General features: G+C 28.7%; 1 protein-coding gene across 1 annotated transcript; it reads left to right on the top strand.

Moving 5' to 3' along the window:
• Window positions 1-221: 221 nt before the first annotated feature.
• Window positions 222-1691, top strand: LOC123193032 (homeobox-leucine zipper protein ATHB-12-like). The gene is made up of 2 exons (XM_044605796.1): window positions 222-678; window positions 1196-1691. The coding sequence occupies exons 1-2, from the start codon at window positions 328-330 to the stop codon at window positions 1448-1450; spliced, it is 606 nt and encodes a 201-aa protein (XP_044461731.1). The 5' UTR covers window positions 222-327; the 3' UTR covers window positions 1451-1691.
• The last annotated feature ends 19555 nt before the right edge of the window (window positions 1692-21246 follow it).

Raw genomic sequence — 21246 nt, 5'->3', positions numbered from 1 at the left:
GTGTCCTTTTGAATACTTTTGAAACAAAACAAATATTTAAGGATATCACAAAATAAAATAATAGCAATGTTATGCGTATAAACTTTAAAGTGTATAAATGAGTATATGATAATGTATTATTATGATTAAATAACACATTCAATCATATAATAATATCTTATTTATATATCTATTTATACACTCAAAAGTGTAAATGTATAGTTTTATAATAATAAATAAAAAAGTGACTTCACCCGATTTCTCTAGTAAAAGTTTATCATATCTTCTATTTATAGTTGCTTATAGCGTTTAACAAGAGACGTCTTATTGCACAAGTTGAGAAATAATATGATGGGGCAAACTCAGGGAGAGGAAGAGAAATCAGAAATATCATTTACCCAAACTCCAAAAAGGAAGAAGAATAAAATAAACAACAAGAAGAGGTTCAGTGATGAACAAATCAGATTACTGGAATCAAACTTCGAGTCAGACACAAAGCTTGAACCAAGGATGAAGTTGCAACTAGCAAGGGAGCTTCAGCTTCAGCCTCGCCAGGTTGCTATATGGTTTCAAAACAGAAGAGCTAGATGGAAATCAAAACAAATCGAGCATGATTATAAAATACTCAGATCTAATTATGATAGCTTAGCAACCCGTTTTGAATCCTTGAAGAAAGAAAAAGACTCCTTGCTCGCTGAGGTAATTAGTATCCTTTTATTTATTTATTTATCTTTTAGGATTGGAAAACAATGGCCCTTGACCATGCAAGAGACCATGAAAGAATTCTGTAACATCTGTGTAAGAATCCATTGTAGTTTTGATTTTAAGTTTTACTATTCAAAATATATCTTGGTAGGAGTTTATAAATTATTTAATCAGTTTCATCTTAACATCTTTAAGTGATATGAGATGCATATATAAATCTAACATCTCTTATAGTTTATTAATATGAGATTTGTCTAGAGATATTACAATAAAAAATAACTTATGAGCTTTTTAAACTGTCAAGATGTGTTTTGAATTACAAAACTCTAAAGCAAAATCATTATGAAGTATATGTTCAAAGTGAATAATATTTTAACAGTAAATTACGCTATTAAACTAGTTACAGATTTGAAGGAGGAAACCACTTATCTTACTATGCAGCTGAACTTGCATGGATGTTTAATTTCTGCAAGTAAATATAGTAACATTTTTTTTTTTTAACTATTAACAGTTGCAGAAGGTTAATGAGCTTCTTGGGAAAGCCGATGCTGGAAACAGTGATATCAAGGATTTATTGAAAGGAAGTTCAGGCAAGTGCGAGGAAGAATTGTTGCATAATACTAATAGCATTGACAATGGCCACTCCGGATTAATGCACGCTGATGGTTGTCCAGAAGCATCTGAAAAGTTTGATGGTGGGATCGAGTCTTGTGGCCTATTTGATCCATCATGTGCCAACTCACACTGGTTAAACTTCTGGGTTTGAAAAAACTCATCTTCAAATCGCATCTTCAACAATTAAAAATTAATACGATGTTCGTTTGATGAAAGACAATTTTGGGAAATTGATACATTATGCATGAAGAGAGCGAGATACCAACCACTGTATTAATTTTCTTTATATATTGTAGTTTATGATTCAAATTAAACATGATCCTGATGACATATCGTGCAGTGCCATTCACAGCCCAACTTGATAAGCTTCTATAATGAAACATTTTTTTATATACAAGTATCTCGTGGGTTTCTTGAAAGGTTAAGATGTATTTTTGAATTGTACGACTTATAAATAAAATAATAAAAAAATATATATCTAAAATAAATAATATCTTGACAGTAAATCAAATTATTTGATGAAAGATGTTACAAATTTAATAATATATTTTAAACTTTAAAGTTAAAAAAACCCCAATTTCACATTTGTTTGTTAATTTTATTGATAAATTTGATAAATTTTTTAATAGAAATTATTGAAAAGAAAAAAAAACTCAAACTAAGTAAAAATTTACTCTTAAATTTTTAAAAAATTATTTTTATACTCTAATTTATATAAATTTCTACTAAAAATAATAAAGAAAATTATAATAAAATTATGGATATAGGTCTTAATGAGGCATAATAACATGTTTGGAAGTAAATTCTAATTTTTGAAAATTATAGGGTTGGTAATGAAAATTTCAAAGTGTTTTTGAAATTCAAAAAAGTTTTGGGTGTCTTTTAATTTTTTAAAAATTTCATAATTCCTTTTAATAGTTTAAAAAATTATAATTACAACCTCAAAGATATAATAGAATAGAACAAATTAAAAGTATAAATATCATATTATAAACTATTAATGTTGTATTATATTTTTAATGTATGTGAGAGAATATAATAATTTTTTACATTACATAAGAGAAAAACATACTCATTTACCCTAATAAGTTTTTGGAAAATGCCATTTACGCTTTTATGATATTGTTCACAGTTATTATAATATTTTAAACTTTAAATACAAAGTAATACTTAATTTCACTTTTATTATAATATTTAAATAAAATAATATAAACATCATTTAGTTGGTAAAACTAAAGGTTGACTTTGATATATGAGTGGAGAATTTTTTTTTGAACTTAACATACGAGAATTTATCATTTTATCAAATATTCGGTGAGAATTATTAGTTTAAGAAGATTTCAATGGTATAAAATATTAAATTTTAAATATAAAATTAGATATATAAATAATATATTATTATATAATTAAATAATTTTAAATTAAAAATAAAATAATATTTAATCACATTAGACTATGTTATTTAATTTTAAATTATTTGTATTGATGGGAAGGGATTAGATTAACACCCTGTGGAAGTTCTAATTGCTCTGAAACCACCGTGTCAGTCCCATAAATATTCCTTGGTTAGTTTTAATTCAAACTCACTGTTTTTGGACCCTTTCCTTGGTGGCTTCCTTATAACTAATCATTGGACTCATCTTTAATAAACAAGTATGACTTCCGTAGAACATCTGTAAATTCAATTATCGAAGCTTATAAGAACCTGTTGATCTCGCGAATAAACTTCTTCACAAACAAGCAATCATAGTACCATATTGAACATGAGCCATTAATTCACAACACATTTCATAAACAATAAAACAATCAACCATGCACAGTCCCATCCCGACCAAGAGAACTATCAACACCTTTCTCAAACAGACAATAAAATAATCAACCATAATACCACAAAATCAAGTGCCATCTTGAACAGTAGCCACAATCTACACATTTCACAGACAAACTGTCTTGCTAAACAATCACACATAGTGTTGCATGATCAACTTAAACAAGAGAACTATCACCACTTTCTATAGTTAACAATGATTTCAATATGTTTAATTTGTACATGGAAAATATAATTTAAAGCTAAAACATTAGCATTTTGATTGTCACACCAAAGAGTTGAAATAAAAAAAAATTCTAAACCAAGCTCAGAGAATAAATTTTTTAACCAGGCAACTTATGTGGCTATGTTTGTTAAAGCTCTATACTCAGGCTTAGTAGAAGACAAGGCTACAACATTTTATTTTCTTGAGCACCAATGAACAAGCCATGGTATAAAGTAGATCCTCTATCTTGAATATTACTTTCCTCGTTTACATCAACGTAACATTCTAGGAACATAATTGTTCCTCTTTCAAAGAGCAATCCGCAAGGCAAAGTGCCCGTACCTGACCTCCCTGCTCTACCAAACGATCCGATTAGGAGTATATGAAATAAACTTAAATAAATATAATAAATAAATCTTCTAAAAAAAGAGAAAATTTTCTTTGGTATTGTTTATACTTTATACCTTGGTTTGTTCCTGGAATAAGAGATAATTTTAATTCAATGGGACTGAAAATCATTTTCCAATTATAAAACTCAGACCAAAAACAATTCACCAGTTTGTCAAACTTTATATTTATAACACTGCTCAATTATTTTAAATTTCTCAATAGAAAGATGCAAACAAAGATTTGTTCTCCGCTCAAATCATAATATCATAAACCTGATTCTACTAGATAAAAATATTATCGAAATTCCGAGACTCGCTTTTACTATTTCCATATTCCACATTACAAAAAAGTTAGAGATGGGGAGGTGGTCTTTGTCATTATGGCCAAAATCCAAGGGCAGTCATGACAAAATTCTTTGTGTATCCAATGTGTGTATTAACTTTACATTGTGAATGCATAGCAGACAGACAAAAGAGAGCTAATCCCAACCCTAAAGCTGGTTATATATATAACACTCTATACCGTCCGCTCTCTACAGTCCTGCCTACTTCTCTTTCGCGTAAAACCAAATGATCGTGTTCATCATCATATTCTTCAGCTAACTCACAAACCCATTTGAAATATATTGTAATCAGCGATGGATCAAAGAGGAACTAGCTTCTGGGATCCGACCAGGAAGCTTTTCTTTTGAGGGGAACGTCGTCTGGTTCAAGGCAATCAATTTAGTTACAGAAAAACGTTAAAAATATCGCCTTGTTATTTGATTGTTTGTCCTCGGACCAGGCTTCATTCCCCTTAATTACTGCTTCCATTTTTGCGGCTTCAAATTGCGCTGTGCTCTGGGGTTCACTTTTGGGTAAATATCTAGCATGATTATGTAAATGAGTTTTTCCATTTTTAAATATAATAACAAGCAGATTAGAGTAATGATGAAAAATTTGACTGTTATTTGCTCGTTGCGCTAGAAACGATCAAGGGTTTTTCATCATTGCCCTTTTTACATTATTCTGCGACATCTTCAACTCTACTATTTCATCAGAATGTAGAAATCTTTTGCATGAATTTTTCCCTTACTTTCATCAATCTAATGTTTGAATTCCAGTAATGTCAATATTGTCTTCTACATGTTTCTACATAGAGAGAAGAATCCTCAGTTTCTTGATCAAAATATCCTTTTTAAATTTGAGGAAAGTTTTCTATATTCTTTTTGCAAGTGGAAGTGGGTGGAAGAATAGATTTTCTTTACTTAGCTTTACTATTATTTTCTAGTTAATGCATACGAACTTTCTTTTAATTACACTCTTAGTGGTAGACATGGTGCTGCACTTCAGATTTGAAATATATTCTCTAGAATTGATTCCATTCTATATTGATCGGCTTCTTTACAAAAAGAATTCTTTCTGCTATCTTTTGTAAAGGATTTTTTGTTTATCAGAATCTTTTCTGACTGATGCGATCTATAATATCTCTTGGAATTTTTCATATTTAAATATTTATATATACTTTTTATAATGTCTCGCAATCCCCGTATGGAACATCTACAAGACTTTATTCAATTGTTTTTACATCTTTATGAAGATTTTTAATATTTTCCAGTTTAACTTGTTTGTGGTACTTTTTCACGAAGGTTTGAGACAAATTTTAGGGCCTTATTTGATTTATATATTTAGTTCTGCATTTTGCTTGTTTGAGGATTTATATGATTTTGATATCATATATAAGCTGGTTTGCTCATTGAAAATTTATTTAGAGAAGAATCCTATTTTAGTTGGATCTCTCTTTTGCATCTAATCGGAAATTATCTTTTTTACTGCTACCACTATATTAGGTTAATTCAAAAGTTTGATCATCTCCGACTAATTCCGAACTCATAAGATTGGGTAAACTTTTGAAAATTATCTATTGTCAATTTGATACCTGCGTCCACTTTTAATTATTTCACGAATATGGAAAGCTTCATTTCATTTCATGTTTCTGTCCCTTCATCACTTGTGATGCAAGAAGGTTAATGGGTTCTAGGATTCTGATGAACTTACATAAATAAGGGAAGCTTTTCATTGAAATCCATGCCATGAATTGTTACTTTCAGACTTTCTCTCTGGTTGAACAACTGACAATACTGAAGATACCTGAGTCTTGAAAGACGCTTGTGGAGGAACTCACACGTTAGCTATACTAAGCATCAAATCTTTTATTTTTTATTTTTTCTAATTTTTCAGTTCATTTCAGTTCACAAATCTCAACTTTACAAAACTTCAACCGACAGCATCAGTAATGTTAGAATATACCTCATTAATGGTGATTGTCATTTTTCTGTAATTGACAAACACTACGTAAAGAAACGTCAGTTGAGAAATAAAACAACTTTCCTTTTTATTGAAAAAACAGTTCCCAAAATTGCTCAGTAATCTATGGAAAAACATGCATGGCATATTAATTTCTACGTACCCAAGGATCTAGCCAGGGTTTTGTCTTTTTATTGTTTCAGTTTTTATGTTTGTTTAGTGGCCAATAGGCTTAGTCCCACCCAGGTATGGTCTATTATTAAATTTTTATTTATAAAATTTTAAAAACTCAAATATTCATCTTTTTGTTAAAATTCTCTATTATTATTAAGAGTAAACCTATTATTTAAGAAAAAAATTTAAAAACCTAAAATTTTATTTCATTTGTCTTTTTTAGTTTAAAAGCTAACAACTTTTCTTTTATTAATAGTTTTGAAAAATTACATTTTTTCTCTAAAATTTGATTTTTTCTGTCATCACTTTTTAGCAAACTTCACGGACTCCAGTAATATTCTCTCTTCCCTCTAGTCTCTCTTGTCTCCCTCCCCTGCCATATTTATCTCAAACGAAAATTTGTTGTCTTTGTCTAAGATAAAAATCATCATTTTTGTCTCAGATGAAAACTTGCCATCTTTATCTAAGATAAATACAATTTCGTTTTTGTTTGCGACGAAGTCAGCTAGGGAGGGGGATGAGAGAGTTAGGGAGGGAGAGAGATTTGATTTATCAACCTCTTGTGCAAAAATCCCATGACTGTTAAACGCTTTGGGATTTTTCGCTAATTAGCTTATTCTTTTACTTTAATTATATATTAAAAAGGCAACACGGATAAACTTAAGTAAACTTATTCTTGTTGCATCTGTATCACAGTTAATCCCGATAAATCACATTCACGGAGAAGAGAGAATGAATATCATAAATAGAAAACAAAGAAACCCTTGTGTTAAATATCACAATTTTCAAGAATTTACACTTTTTTTTACATAATTTAATATATGGGAACGATTAATTTTTATTTGAATAATGTCCAAATGACAAGTTTCCACTCTCAAAGTCAAACACAAGAAATTCTCACATTTTATCTATTTTTTTTTAATCTTTAATTATAAAAGGGTATTAAAGTAATATTTTCTATTTAATTTAAATATTAAATACAATGTTGAAAAATATATTAAAAATAAAAAATATTTCTATTTTTCCAGTATTCCTTTTTTTTTTTAAATTCTTTTTTACTGCTTTACCCATTTATCATGACCTTCATTTGTTCGAACTAAAATCTTGTCAACTCCAAGTTCTCATCGTGCCACGGCCTTCCAAGCAGTAAGTTCGAGTCAGTCAGGAAGTCGAGGACCTGAAATTGAGCCTTTTCCTCTTCTTTAGAAAACATGAAAACAAAAACATTGACCATTGATTCGTTACCTCCCACCAAATCCTCCCCCTCCCCCTTCCCTTACCGTCACACCACCTCCCTACAACCAAATATCACCACCACAACACCAATCAACCGATAATGGTATAGACTCCTATGTATCTTTCAAAAGGGAGTCGTTTAGGAGTGGGATGGATCTCCTTTTGTCGTCAAATCGTTGGTTTTAATTAAAGGTGGGATTGTGAAAGAAGGAGAATAAGAAGAAGTTAGCTTGGTAGGTGAGGGCTGGTCTCAATCAAAGGTTTTTTAGGGAAGTCGACGTTTGCATTCCCCCCTATGCTTTATGAGTCCGAGTAAGGGGGCTTGGCTATTTTCCTATAATTTATTCATTCTTGCAGCCCTTCTATTGAATAAACTCTTATATGGATTCCATTCTTGTCAGTAGTGGCATTGAAAGTTGTCGGTGGTATTGAAAACGGAGGTGTTGTGATGAATTTGCAAAACGAAAATTTATTAATTTGTAAAATAAATTATAAAAAAGGTAATTTAGGAATAAATTATTTTTCCCACCATGGGTTAGAAAAAAAGTGTTGGTACCTCTTAAAACTTAAATTTCAAATACCAACCTAAAACGCAACTTCTTTAAAGAAAAAAAGTTTTAGCATACTTGTATGTATTTCCCATTTTGACATGAAAAGCAATCACAACAATTTGGTAGCCAAAGTGCCATTCTAACCCAATTTCATATATTTGAGTGTGAGTCGACCTAAATCACAGAAACTAAATTGTAATTTCATAGCAAGAATAACTTTTGATAAGGTACGATGTTGTTGGATTGCACTTGGCTCAATGTAATTTTGGCCGGATTACACCTCTTTGGATGCAAATCGAGCAATTGGACATCAAGATTTAAGATTTTAATTTAGAGTTCAGGGAAATTAAAGTGACATTTATTCACTTTCTATCTACAAGAAAAGGGAAAAAAAAGAAATTAAGGTTTGTATGAAAAAGGAAATTGTATTTAACCATTCGAAGGAGTGGAAATTGTGATTTCTCCAAATCTTATGTGAGAAATAGAGATTTACTCTTTAATCTACCTCTGAAATTTCATTTTTTATCCCTTTCCTTTTTGAAAGAATACAAAATTCCTCAATACTTTATTCTACAAGCGCAAATTCAAAGTTAGAGTTTCCATTAAACTCTCCAAGTTTTGGAAAGCCTGAAAGAATTACCAAATGCTATAATCTTTGTGGGAAATAATCATCGATTCCTATGATTTTTGTGAAGGCATTTTAGGATTGTTTTTTTGGCCATAAACTGCAAAGTAATTCGTTTGCTTCACATCTTTACGTGATATAATTTTCTTTCGAAAAGCATTTCTAGAGTAAATTACTACGAATTTGTATGTAAATGATGATGTATCATTATATGATGAGTATTATTTTATTTTTAATGTAAAATCATCTACTTATATAATAATATATCATTATTTATATATAAATTTATATAAATAATTTTATTATTTCAAAATATATGTAAGCCATCATGGTTAATATTCAAAAATTGTTGCCGCATGGTATCTTAAGGGATGCAACACCATTGGAAAACTTAGAATTTCTACTACCGATTTTATTATCTATAGTGGGCGGCATATGCACCATGACAAAAGAAAAAGTAGATAACTTTTCTTTTATTTTTTAAAAGGGTAAAACAAAGATATAAAATTATCGAAAATGGAGTATTTTATATTGCTGGCTTCTCAAGTGGATGACACATCATACCTTGAGTCACTTTAATGCTTTTTCCACTAAATATTAAAGGTCACAAGATTGCATTTTTATGATGTTTTTTCCACTTTTATTTGCATAAAATTTGGGACTGACAAATTATATTTATGCCTTTGATTTACACAACTATATTGCTTCCATTTCACCACACCTTGAAATAAGAGCTTATTAATTTATGAATTATTAGTTGTTGCATTAGTTTCTTCTGCAATTAATCTGTAACGCGGCATTTAATATGATGAGCTCAATTTTCGCCCAAGTTTTGAAATTAATCAAGCAAAGCCGGCAGAGAAAATCAACTACTGTTGGGCAATCTTTGTCACAATGCATCGTAAACATTGAATAATTGGGAAGCGTTTATGTTTTGTTAAGAAATGATATGTTTTGTCACCACTGAACTGAACAAGATGAATTAAAAAAATTTGAACTTATAATTTTTTTTTGCATGAAATTTTCTTTTTTTTCAGTCAAATTACTCATTGGAGATATGCCCTTTTGTTATTTTTCTTTTAAACAAAATGCATCATTTCATCAAATTCACTTCCTGCAAATGTTACAATAATTCTAGAGTTATCAAACATGTCAAGATGATAACAGTTTTTGTTCCTGAGGTTGGACTAAAATAAGTGTAGTGTCATTAAATTTTTTGTCTCCCGGGTTTGCCAGTACCAAGTACCAGGACTAATTAAAAAGGCACTAAAGAAAACAAAATCTCATAAACTGAAATAGTTGGGTGAAAATGGCATGTACAATTCCAATAGATAATTGTTTACAAAAAATTATAATTTTCTTTTTGTTGTTTACAAATGAATTAATCGTTTTATAAAAAATAAACACACAAACTGTACTTATTTTATGATCAATACAATGATACTCTTGTGGATATAGAAAGAAAAAAGAACAACCTAGATAGGGTATATAAATTATGTTTACACATTTTTGGTATACAAATTCAATACATAGGTAATATATTATCATATGATTGAATGATTTTAAATTAAAGATAAATAACACTCAATCACATAGTGACACATTATCTATGTATTTAAATTATGTACTAAAAGTGTGTATACATAGTATTGCTTATCAATAAAATTATGTGTATTTACTTTAAATGCACAAATAAGTATACATTTAATATGTGTCATTATATGATTGAGTATTTCAAATTATGAACAAATAACACCAAATCATATAATGACGTGTATAAATATATTCTTATTTGTATACTCAAAGTGGATATGTATAATATCGCTCTATATATATTTCACTTTATTTGCATTTTGAATTGATGTGTTATGTGGTTGTACGGAATAGATGGCATAAGACTTGGAAGGAAATACCGATAAAAAATGACTCTTGAATGCTTAATTGTGTTAGCTTGTTGCCTGTTAGATGCACAACACACAATGATTTACCATTCCAATTTAAGAAATAAGAGCTGTCATTATTTAACCATATTTTCACTTAAACAGATAGAAAATTCCATAAGGAATATCGCAATCAAAATATGCTGTCACTGTTTATCATCCAACTCACTGTAATTGTGCAAGCAGTTGGCACATGTTATGTAAATTTAAGATAAAACACAAAGAAGTTATATTTGTTTGACTTCTAAAAAACTGTAAAACTATAATAATATAAAGGGTTATACGCACTAAATTATCCATATCTCATAATATCAAAGCAAGTTCAATTTATGTCAAATGGTAAGGGGGAAAGGTAAATAAGCCTTAAAATAAAATACAAATCCATACATTGACTGGATACCACGAAGATTTTGTTATAACACCAAAATTAATCCTATTCTAAGCATACTTAAATCCATTTGTATGTCCCAAAAAAATCATAACTTTCATAACCGCTAAATCCCGAAAACAAAGCACCCATCTCATAAGCTAACCCTCATTTTTCTTCCTCTTTCTTGGGCTTTTCTCTCTGAGAAAGAAAAAGAAAAAGATATTTTCCCGCCGGTTGGGATTAAGGGGAGGGAAAATCCCCTTACCCTTCTGATCTTCTCTCCATCGATATTAATTTCCATTCCATTTTAATTCAACCATATTGGGGAGAATATTTGATTAATATGCCTGGTTTCTTATCATTCTTGTGCTATTTTCACCACCACCTCATTATCAATCTTTTTTATTATCATCCTCGATACCATTTGTTGTAGAATTTCGTGCAATGATCGCCTCTTCATTGTTATATTTCACCACCCTTTCTTTAATCATTCTTCTATTCCTTTTCTCTTTATTATCTCTTTCTTTAATATTCTACCTTCATTTCAAAACACAAAACTCTAATGATAATTTTTTGGAGAGATTCAACGCTATTTGGACCGTTCGTTTGCTCTTTGTTATCTTCATCATCTTTTGGACTCTCAACGAACTCCTCCGTATACCATTCTTTCGTATTGGCTACAGTTATCCATTTCACACAAGCCTAACCCTTGACCAACAAGAAAACCTTTGCAAAATTCATATTGTTCTTTCATTGGGGCTTTTGGAGCCTGGTTTTCTAGTGACTTTGCTTTTTCTCCTTCACGTTTCAATCAAACAAAAACCTCCTCGTGGCTCTGGGGCATTTGCCTATCTCTTGGCAATATGTCTACCCAACTCTTTGTTACATTTTTTCTTTGTGTTCTTCCAGCGTTTAGAGGTAGAGTTATTACCCCAGGTCTTTTGGGCAACTTGGGAGATTGTGAAGGATGATCACGGTGGGAAAACGGTGTTCTGTGAATTCCCCTTGTTGAGCACCGTATTATTTGGTGCTTTTGGAATTGTTTATTGTTCATATTTCATGTTTTCATGTTGGAGTGTTGTCTCCCTCGTCATTAATAAAAATTTAAGGGTTCGAATTCGCATTCTAGCCTTCACCATTCTGCCTCCATAGGTCTGCAAGTATTATGTCTGGGTTTGAGCGTGATATGGTTGCCGGAACAGGGTGCTTTTGGCGCTGTTGAATTCATCGTATTTTTGTGCACATTTGCCTGTGCCCTCGTTGGGGAGGGCATTTTGGTGATTATACCCATCATCGACTCTTTGGCCATTAAAGGAGACAGTTCCGGTGGAGAATTCCTGATTTAGTGAACATGTAGAATCCCAACAAGGAAAAGAGCTCTATAATATCACCAAGGATGTTTTTTCATTGCCGGAAGTGAGGTGCCATTTGTTGTAAATTCATTTAAATTAATATAATTAGGATTTGTAAGATTTTGGTTTTAGTACAAATCCTTTTTAATTGATTAGTTTCTTTTGGTTGTTAATATTTCGTATATATTTTCTACGCAAATAATTAGATTTTCCTCGGTAGTAACAGAGATTTGCAATTGTTTTTGGTGTCACTTGTATATATATATAAGTATTATGAATATATTTATATTCATGTAAGGAGGCATACCGGGGAAACAAATAATTCATGGCCAAAAGACTTATTCCCACCCATGGTCTAATGTACTCCCAAACTCCTACCTATGAAATTTCAAAAAACTAAACACTAATTATTCTGTTACAATTCTTAATTAGGGTTAAGGATAAAAGTGAAATTTAGTTAAAAAAAAACTGAAATTTAATCACATTTCCCCTATTTAGTTTTAAAATATTATAATTTTCTCTATTAAAAGTTTGAAAAAATGACCATCCCCCCCCCTCCCCCCGGGTTTGCATCTTTTCTAGTTTCTTCTTCAACAACTAGAGTCAACGATCGAAGAAGAAGGAAGGGCGATAGATCCACAAATCTCGTCAGTGGCCCGTTGTCACGCCGTCGTGTGATGAATTGAAGGAAGATGGGTCACACTCGAACAACAATGGATGATGCTTGAATGACAATGACATCTCTAGAAGAAGACGAAGATCATGTTCCTTTGTCAACGCTATAGAGCCAATTCGACCCAATGAAGAATGCTTGCAATTCGTTGTCTCCGTTGAACGCCCTTTGTCTTCTTCATTGTTTCAGTCAATTCATCGTCTCCGAGGACTAAGAGATAGCGTTGACAGAGAAAGAAGAAAGAGCGTCATTAATTCTTGGCTTGATTTTGGTCACTAGAGAAGGAGAAAAAGATTGAAACTCTAGGAAAAAATTATAACTTTTCAAAATTTTATATTTACGGATTAAATTGTTAGTTTATAAAACTAAATGATGAAAATGTGATAGATTTTAGTTTTTTAAATATTTTTAATTAAATAACATTTTTACCGTTTACCTTAATAAAGAATTTTAATAGAAGGGCAGAGATTTGAGTTTTTAAAACTTCACAGGTAAGGGTTTGAAAATGTACCAAACTTTGGGTGAGAATAAGTCTTTTGGCCAAAATTCATTCCCATGCAACTAACGTTATTTTGTAAATTTGTGTTGTCTGACTTGATTTTGATGATCTTAATTAATCGCAGTTATAATCTATTAATTCTTGAGTATTGGATAAATTGGGTGACAGGAGCTGGGGTTCAGCTGTAAACTTGGAACGATTTATTTCGTTGGATTTTTTAAGTTTGCAATTAAAAGCGTGATTCATTTAAATTAATTATTGCTTCTGTTGTGAGGCAGTATAAGAAATTTTTTTGAGTAATTATGTAGTCAAGACTGATTGCATTACTGGTAATTGTATTTATCTTGAACCTGGGAGATTTTCGCAGATCCTACAATCTTAACACACCATAAAAAAAAAAAAATCCACAAAAAAATTATCAATATATATATATTTTTAATTTAATAGATTGTCATATTGTTAGAAGTATAGGCATGATTGCTAGATTTTGACTAAATGAAAACATTTTCCAAAAGTTTAGCGTGTACATAGAGATTCTAACATGAAAGACTAAACTTCAATTTGGGGAGGCAAGTGAAAGGTTCAAAACTATGGGGATTTAGATTTCTTAATGGCGTTTTTAGGGGTAATGTGCAAGACTTAAAAGGTAAATATTCTCATGAAGTTTACCATCCCTACTAAACTTTGTAGTGGGAATCCTAAACTTTGATTTAGGGTAACTACAATATTTTAGAATATAAGGGGAATTGGGAATTTTCAATAATGTTTTTAAGGGTGTATTTGTAAAAAAAATAAAGTTATACACTGTCTAGAAGTTTAGCAAGCACACTAAGCTTTGTATTGGAAGGATAAATATCAAATTTGGGGTTAACTCTAAGAATTCAAAGTTAATAGGGGTTTTATGATAATTAAGGGGATAAATGTAAGATTTTTAACTTTGGGGATGAATATAATTATACAAAGTTCAACATTTTGAATAAACTATTTGCGTGAAGTCTCATGTATTATTTAAGTTTGAGTATTCGTTGATATTTAAAAAACTTATATACACTAACTATAGAAAGAAAAGAGAGAGAGAGAGAGAGAGAGACTGTGTTTTTTTTTTAATTTTAATCGAAGAGTCGAGAACCAATCTTTACAATTTCCAAATAAAACATCAAGAACGGTGAAATGCTAACATCAACGTGTTTTCTCATGGATTCAAGAAACTTTTTCTCAAATTCAAACGTTTTTTCTTGTGAATTCAAATATGTTAATAAATTCAAACCATCATACCAAAGCATATCTAGTGCTTATCCCAAATCCACTGCATCATGAAATTAACTCAAAATATTAAAGTGTAAATAATATGTCAATATAATGCCTATGAAATCGTGGTCCAAACTTGGAAGTAACTTTTTTAATGGTGTTGTTCAAGTTAGATTTATACATTGAATGCTTATCCACAAATTTTGTCACTTAAGCTTTTATATCCTTTATATCATTTTCAACCGTCCAATGAGGAAGAATTTCCACAGATACGACCTGACAACCCACTTGTGCAACTAGATCTATCTAGTTCATGTAATTGACTAAGCCATTTGAAATTGGGACATAATGACATTCAATTGCGAAAGCCATATTGTTAATGTTTATTGAAATTAAGTCATCTTTGATTTGGCCCGTTGCTGCTGTAATCACTTTAATTTAATCATTTTCTTTAATGCTTAACCTAGCCATCTGTATTAGTTAGTATTCATTAAATTAATATAAATATGTTTTTTTATAAATCCATCCCGTTTCAATTTATATGGATAAGTTTTTATAGATAATGTGTATTACTTGCATCAAATTAACTTTATGAATGAACTAAACATACAAGTAGGCAAAACCCGGGTTTAATGACTAACTCTATAATTATTATACTATATAAATTAAAATTTTAATCTTGAAATTAATGTCGTTAGAGAGGATTTTAAACTTTTATTCTTATATTTAGAATCGTACTTCTTTATCACTCAAGTTATCTTTTGAGAGCTATTTTTTAACACCAATTTTTAAATATTAAAATATAATTAGGGATGATAACAGAGATGAGTAGGGTCGAATACCCTATTCTCCATCCCCGTCCTTGGCCTATTCTCATTACGGGGATAAGAACGATTTGTCGTCCTCTCTTTATGAGAAAATACTCATTTTCGTACCATTTTTAATGTAATATAAATATATTAAATAACAAAATTAATTAAAATTATAATCAACCTATTTTAAATATTACAAATAATATATGTTAATAATTTTAATATGTATAACAAAAACATAAATAAATTTGAAAAATATAAATACTCTAAAACTATAAAGATATATATATACTATTTTAAGTAAAAATATTAATATAAAGAGGGAGAGACAAGATTGGGATGAGACATGGACGTGGTCACATGTATCTCCGTTTTTGACTTATTTCTAATTATGTGAATATTTTTTTTTTAATTAAAAAATCTCTTCTTTGTTAATGTAAAAAAAATCTTAAATTTGATCAAAATTGTCATATTTAAGTATAATGTTTAAAAATGATAATATCCAGTGTTTTACACAGGTTGTTTTTAACCGGACTACCAAGTCAAAGAATCTTAAGTTATAGACTAGGGTGGTTTACTGAATATATATATACTGAAGGTCAAAGCCTGTTTATCTTATTATTCTGACCCTTTAATCTTGGAAAAGCAAATGGGCAATCCAAAGAAAAATAAAGCTGTGATCTCTCAATCCATACAATAGATGAAGCCCATGAATAAAAAAAAGAAAATATTATAAAAGTAATATTTTATATATATTAAATATATACTTATTCATGTTAGTATATAATATTATTTTATTTTTAATTTAAAATAATTTAATTACATAATTATATATATTAAATATATACTTATTCATGTTAGTATATATAATTTTATTGAAATTATAAAGCTGAAATGCCTTAATGCAAAGTAAAGAATCAAATTAATGGTGGGAAATAAAGAAAAAGATAAGGCACCTTCCTTTGGATAAAAGAATAAGAACGCTCACTTTCCCTTTTCTTTGTCCCAAAGCGAACCAAATTCCCACACTTGACGGAAGATGTTGAATAAAATTTGCCGTTCTTCTTATTTTCCTTGTTAATTGAAATTGGTATGAATTTCTTGCAGTCTGACAAAAATTATAAGTACATATTTTTAATATATAAATATATATACATATAGATATATTATTATATAATTTAATAATTTTAAATTAATAATAAAATAATAATTAATTATATAATAAGATATATATATATATATATATATATATTTATGTAAAAAAAAATTGTACACCTACCTTAATAAATAAAAAGTCCATTAATGTCACTTCAATTCGGGTAATAAGTGTATTTCAAAAACCTACTCAGAAGTTGATATAAGAGTAAATTATTACAAACGGTGAGTTACAGGCCAATAGAGCTATGTTTGCCCCTCTGACCCGTCAATTTCTTCTGAAGAAAATTATATTTATTACGTAATAATATATAATTAAATTTTTCGTCGAATTATTTTATTCCATTCCAATATTTTTAGACTTCACGACGCCTAATGCAAAATGAATGATATAATCGCCATGTTAAATAATTATAAGAAGGCCAAATGATTTATTCTTGTCTAAGGTTTAGTATACCCATAAATTTTTATTTGTTAAATTTTAAAAATTTAAATACTCATATATCTCTTAAATTTTATTAATACTGTAAAAGATAAAAATATTATTTATTAATTTTATTTTAAGAAATCTATTTTTTTCACTTTATTATTAATTTAATTTTAAAAAATTATATTTTTATTACCACCGTTTACGGTTTTTATATTTTAAGATTAATAATTATTTTTTTAAAATTAAAAAATAGTATATTTACATTCTAAAAATATATATATATATTTTTTGATGATTTACTTTGATATTTTATTAACTTTATAACTAACATTATCTCTTCTTTTTTAGTGGTTTTCCGAGGCCTCCTCTCCCTGTTTTTGTTTTTTAACAAAGAGAAATATTTATTATTAACGTAAAACTAAACCACACGTATCAGATTTGGTGAAGTTCTGATGTAACCTTATTAAACAAAGCGTACCCACTGGTTGTGTTAAAGAGCTAGTTCAAACCAAATCCTAATTTATTTTAAGATAAATTATAAAAAGTGAGGATTGTTCTGTGTCTGTTCACCACAATTTTGCAATAAATTTTGCCACAATAACTGGAAATGACGTTGGGCCATGTTACCTTGTTGACTAATTAAACCAGGAACCAGACATCACTTTAGGAATATCAATTTTCAACCTTCCATTTCACACCTTTGTTTCCTTCACCATATTTTGGGTACAACTAAGCATGGAAATTTGGAAAATCTCACTTTCAACTTTAAAAATAATATTTTTCCCTTTTATACAAGAAAACTTCATTGCGATCCATTTGTTCTTTTAAAATTAGATCGAAAGTGTTAAATAAATAGATAAAATCTTAAATTTAATAATTAACTTTAAAAATATTTAATTTCTTACTTTTATGTTTCAAATCCTATTTATTTATCACTTAAACTATTTTTTTGAAATAAAATTAAATCTACCTCAATTTCCATTAAGATTTTCTTGAAACTCAAAATCAAGTTAAAATTTCTTATTAACAATTGGCCAAAGGACATCCCCCCCTCCCCCCTTCCTAAATATACTGATTTCTCAAGTTTTTTTTTCTTTAGTTTGAAATTTTTATTTACCTACCCATAAACAGTTAAAATTAACTGAATTCATTAATTATATCATTCTTCATTTAAACTCTAAAAATTAATAATTTTTTCTAACCTAAATTTTTAAAAGTATCATTTTTTCCTAGGGTTTCTAATTTTTTCGATTCAATTTTTTTGATGACGAAGAGACTTCTCTGACGATCTTTAGACAATGTCTTTTTCTTTTTGACAAGTCCTCCTTTTGACGTTGTGTAGTGTCGACTTCATCAGAGAACATAGACAACTTTTCTTCATCGATGACGAAAACAATGATGTCGTTTAGACAACATCAAAAGGAGGATACGTTAGAGAAGAAGAAACATTACCTGAAAATAGTCGGATAACTCTTTTTATTGTTGAAAAAATTAAATATGAAAAATTGAAAATTTTAGGGGAAAATTGTGTTTTGAAAACTTGGATTAAAAAAATTATTAGTTTTTAAGGTTTAAATTTTTTTTTTATTTTTAATATTAAATAATAATTTTATTCTTAAAATTATTGGACTAAAATATTTATAAATGGATAAGTAAGATTTTGCGGAGAGAAGCTTGGAAACAACTTACTTTCTTTGGGTGGGGGGTGGAATAAGTCCTTTGGCCCCATTTGATATTGTCCTTATTTACGAAAATTAATATGTAACTTATCGCTTTCCAGAAGTCGTTTAGAAAAATAAATATTTAAATGCTTCTCTCGTTTGTCGGTATAAAATATTTTGCATAAAAAACAAAAAATAACAATAATAAAATAAAATAAATAGCCGGATAAGTAAGAAACAGATAGACATGGAACGGAGAGAGAGACTTAGTTGGCTACGCGTGGGGGTAGACCCGTCCAAAACATCTAACGGCCGACGAGAATCACATAAACCTGGAATTGGGCCCCATTGCTTCAGACGTCGGACTACGTTCGCCACACGTCATCCACGTGTCGTACACGCTCCAATAAAATTTGTCTGCCAATCCTTCTTAAAGATTAAAGTTTCTGTTTTTATAACGACTTCCCAGTTTTGTAAACAGCTGAGCTAAGCATCCCATTGTAACAAGTAAATAATACGATTTTAAAACTATTTGCCATTTTAAATTATATATAGTTAAATATTTAATTTATTAATTAATAATATTTCTATAGTATAAATTTGTCTTGATACATATAATAAATTTATACAAATAGCGTTTCTCTAATATTAGCATAGTTAGTAAAAATATAAATAATTCATATTTTAAATATATTATTTTGAATTTTTGAATCTAAAACATATTAAATATATATTTTATATTTTTTCTGTATTAAATATATATTTTTATTATTTTTCATATTTTTGATTTTATGAATTTTTTAAGTACAAAAATATTTTTTATATTTCCAATTAATTATCATAATATTATAACTATGTAAAACAAAAAATTCAATTTTTTGTTATCCAAATTTTTAACCTCTTCTCACAATTTTTAGTGATTATTGAATTTTAAATATATATTATGTTATATTATGTTTAATAGTCAATTAAATATTTTATATTTGAATTATTAACTAAAAGATATATGAAAATTATTAAAATTATTATTGACATTATCGTATTTTTGAAAATGTATTATCAATAATGTATTATATTAAACCCGTATATATACGTTTTATATTTTTCTTATATCTGAATTTATGAATTTTTTTTATAAATATATATTTCACTATTTTTTATATTATATCCATATAATTTTTTTTTTTTCATTTCGTATTTACTAACTTGGAATATTATTAATATAATATCAATTCCAACTTTCCAAGACCTCTTGTATGACCTCAACAGCTTATTCAAGTAAATAAATTAAATAGTATCCAATGCAAAAGATGTATATTTCTATCTTAAGTAAGGTGATAGAGTTGTAGATTAAATTCTAATTAAAATGATTAGTGATTAATTAACCATGTCGATCTGGTCGACCAAAGTCGGAATGAAAAGTCAGAATATCAATGGAAGTTGAATAAGTCATTAAAACTCAATACTAATCTAATTAGGAGAAAATGACCTTTTCCCCATCCATATTTGGCCTAACAACATTTTTTTAATCTCTAATTAACATAAATAATATTTTTCTATCTAAAATTATATTGTTTTAATAACTTACTGTATAAAAACAAAATAGTAATTTTATCACTTATTAAAAAAACAATAATTTTATATTAGACCTAATTTTATTTTAACATAACAATTCAACTGTTAAAATGTTTTAAAAAACTCGCAAATTAATTTTTGAAAATTTTACAAACTCTCATATGCATATTAAAACTATTATATGACTCTAACAATTGTAATATAATATTTACATTCATAATTTGTTGTATTTTGTTCAATTATTTAGAGGTGTAATTATTATTTCTAAAAACATTTGGGGTAAACCAATCTTTAAAGATTTTTCAAAAGAACCCAAACTTTTATGAATCTCCAACCCCTTAAAATATTCAAAAAGATTACAATATTTTCAAAAATTATGGTTTACCCCATAATATATGATTTTGCGACAAATATACCTCTATATATAGAAAGAGAGAATGAAAGGATGAGAGCAAAGTAAAGAGAAATAAAAGGTTTTTTATATAATTTGGATGGTTAAAATGTTATATTTAATTTTTGTTAATTTAGAATTATATGATAATTTTGAAAAATAAAGTAATATGGATAAAATAGTAATTTCACTTCTTAACATAGTGATTTAGTTTAATTTTAGGTAAGAAAGTGTTATTTATATTTGATTTTGGGCAAAAAGTGCTATTTATGTAAACTAGGAGAGGACAAGGAAATTGCTCTCAAATTAATAAAGCCGTGTAGAGGTTTGAAGTCAAAGCAACGTTAAACATCTAGCTTGTAGAAAACTGCAAGACATTTTCCAGCTGTTGAAATTATTAACATGTTTCAGCCTGAGCAAACCCAAATCAGATACGACTTTTTTACGTGTTCCATTTGTGTCTAGAAAACGCCTTTGCGTTTTTGTTTAATAGTTTGAGTTCAAACTAAGCCAACCCTAATCCAAATTTTCCCATTTAAATACCCGT

The sequence above is a fragment of the Mangifera indica genome, chromosome 1, assembly GCF_011075055.1.
Source record: "Mangifera indica cultivar Alphonso chromosome 1, CATAS_Mindica_2.1, whole genome shotgun sequence".
NCBI classification, from domain to species: Eukaryota; Viridiplantae; Streptophyta; class Magnoliopsida; order Sapindales; family Anacardiaceae; genus Mangifera; species Mangifera indica.
Note: the sequence above shows the minus strand (reverse complement) of the source record. Positions and strands in the feature narration are given on the sequence as shown.

What these genes read in the sequence shown, in the direction of transcription:
- LOC123193032 (XM_044605796.1), top strand. Translation starts at nt 328, where the DNA reads ATGATGGGGCAAACTCAGGGAGAGGAAGAGAAATCAGAAATATCATTT. An exon ending in AAGACTCCTTGCTCGCTGAG is followed by an intron (nt 679 to 1,195) that starts GTAATTAGTATC and finishes AACTATTAACAG; the next exon opens with TTGCAGAAGGTTAATGAGCT.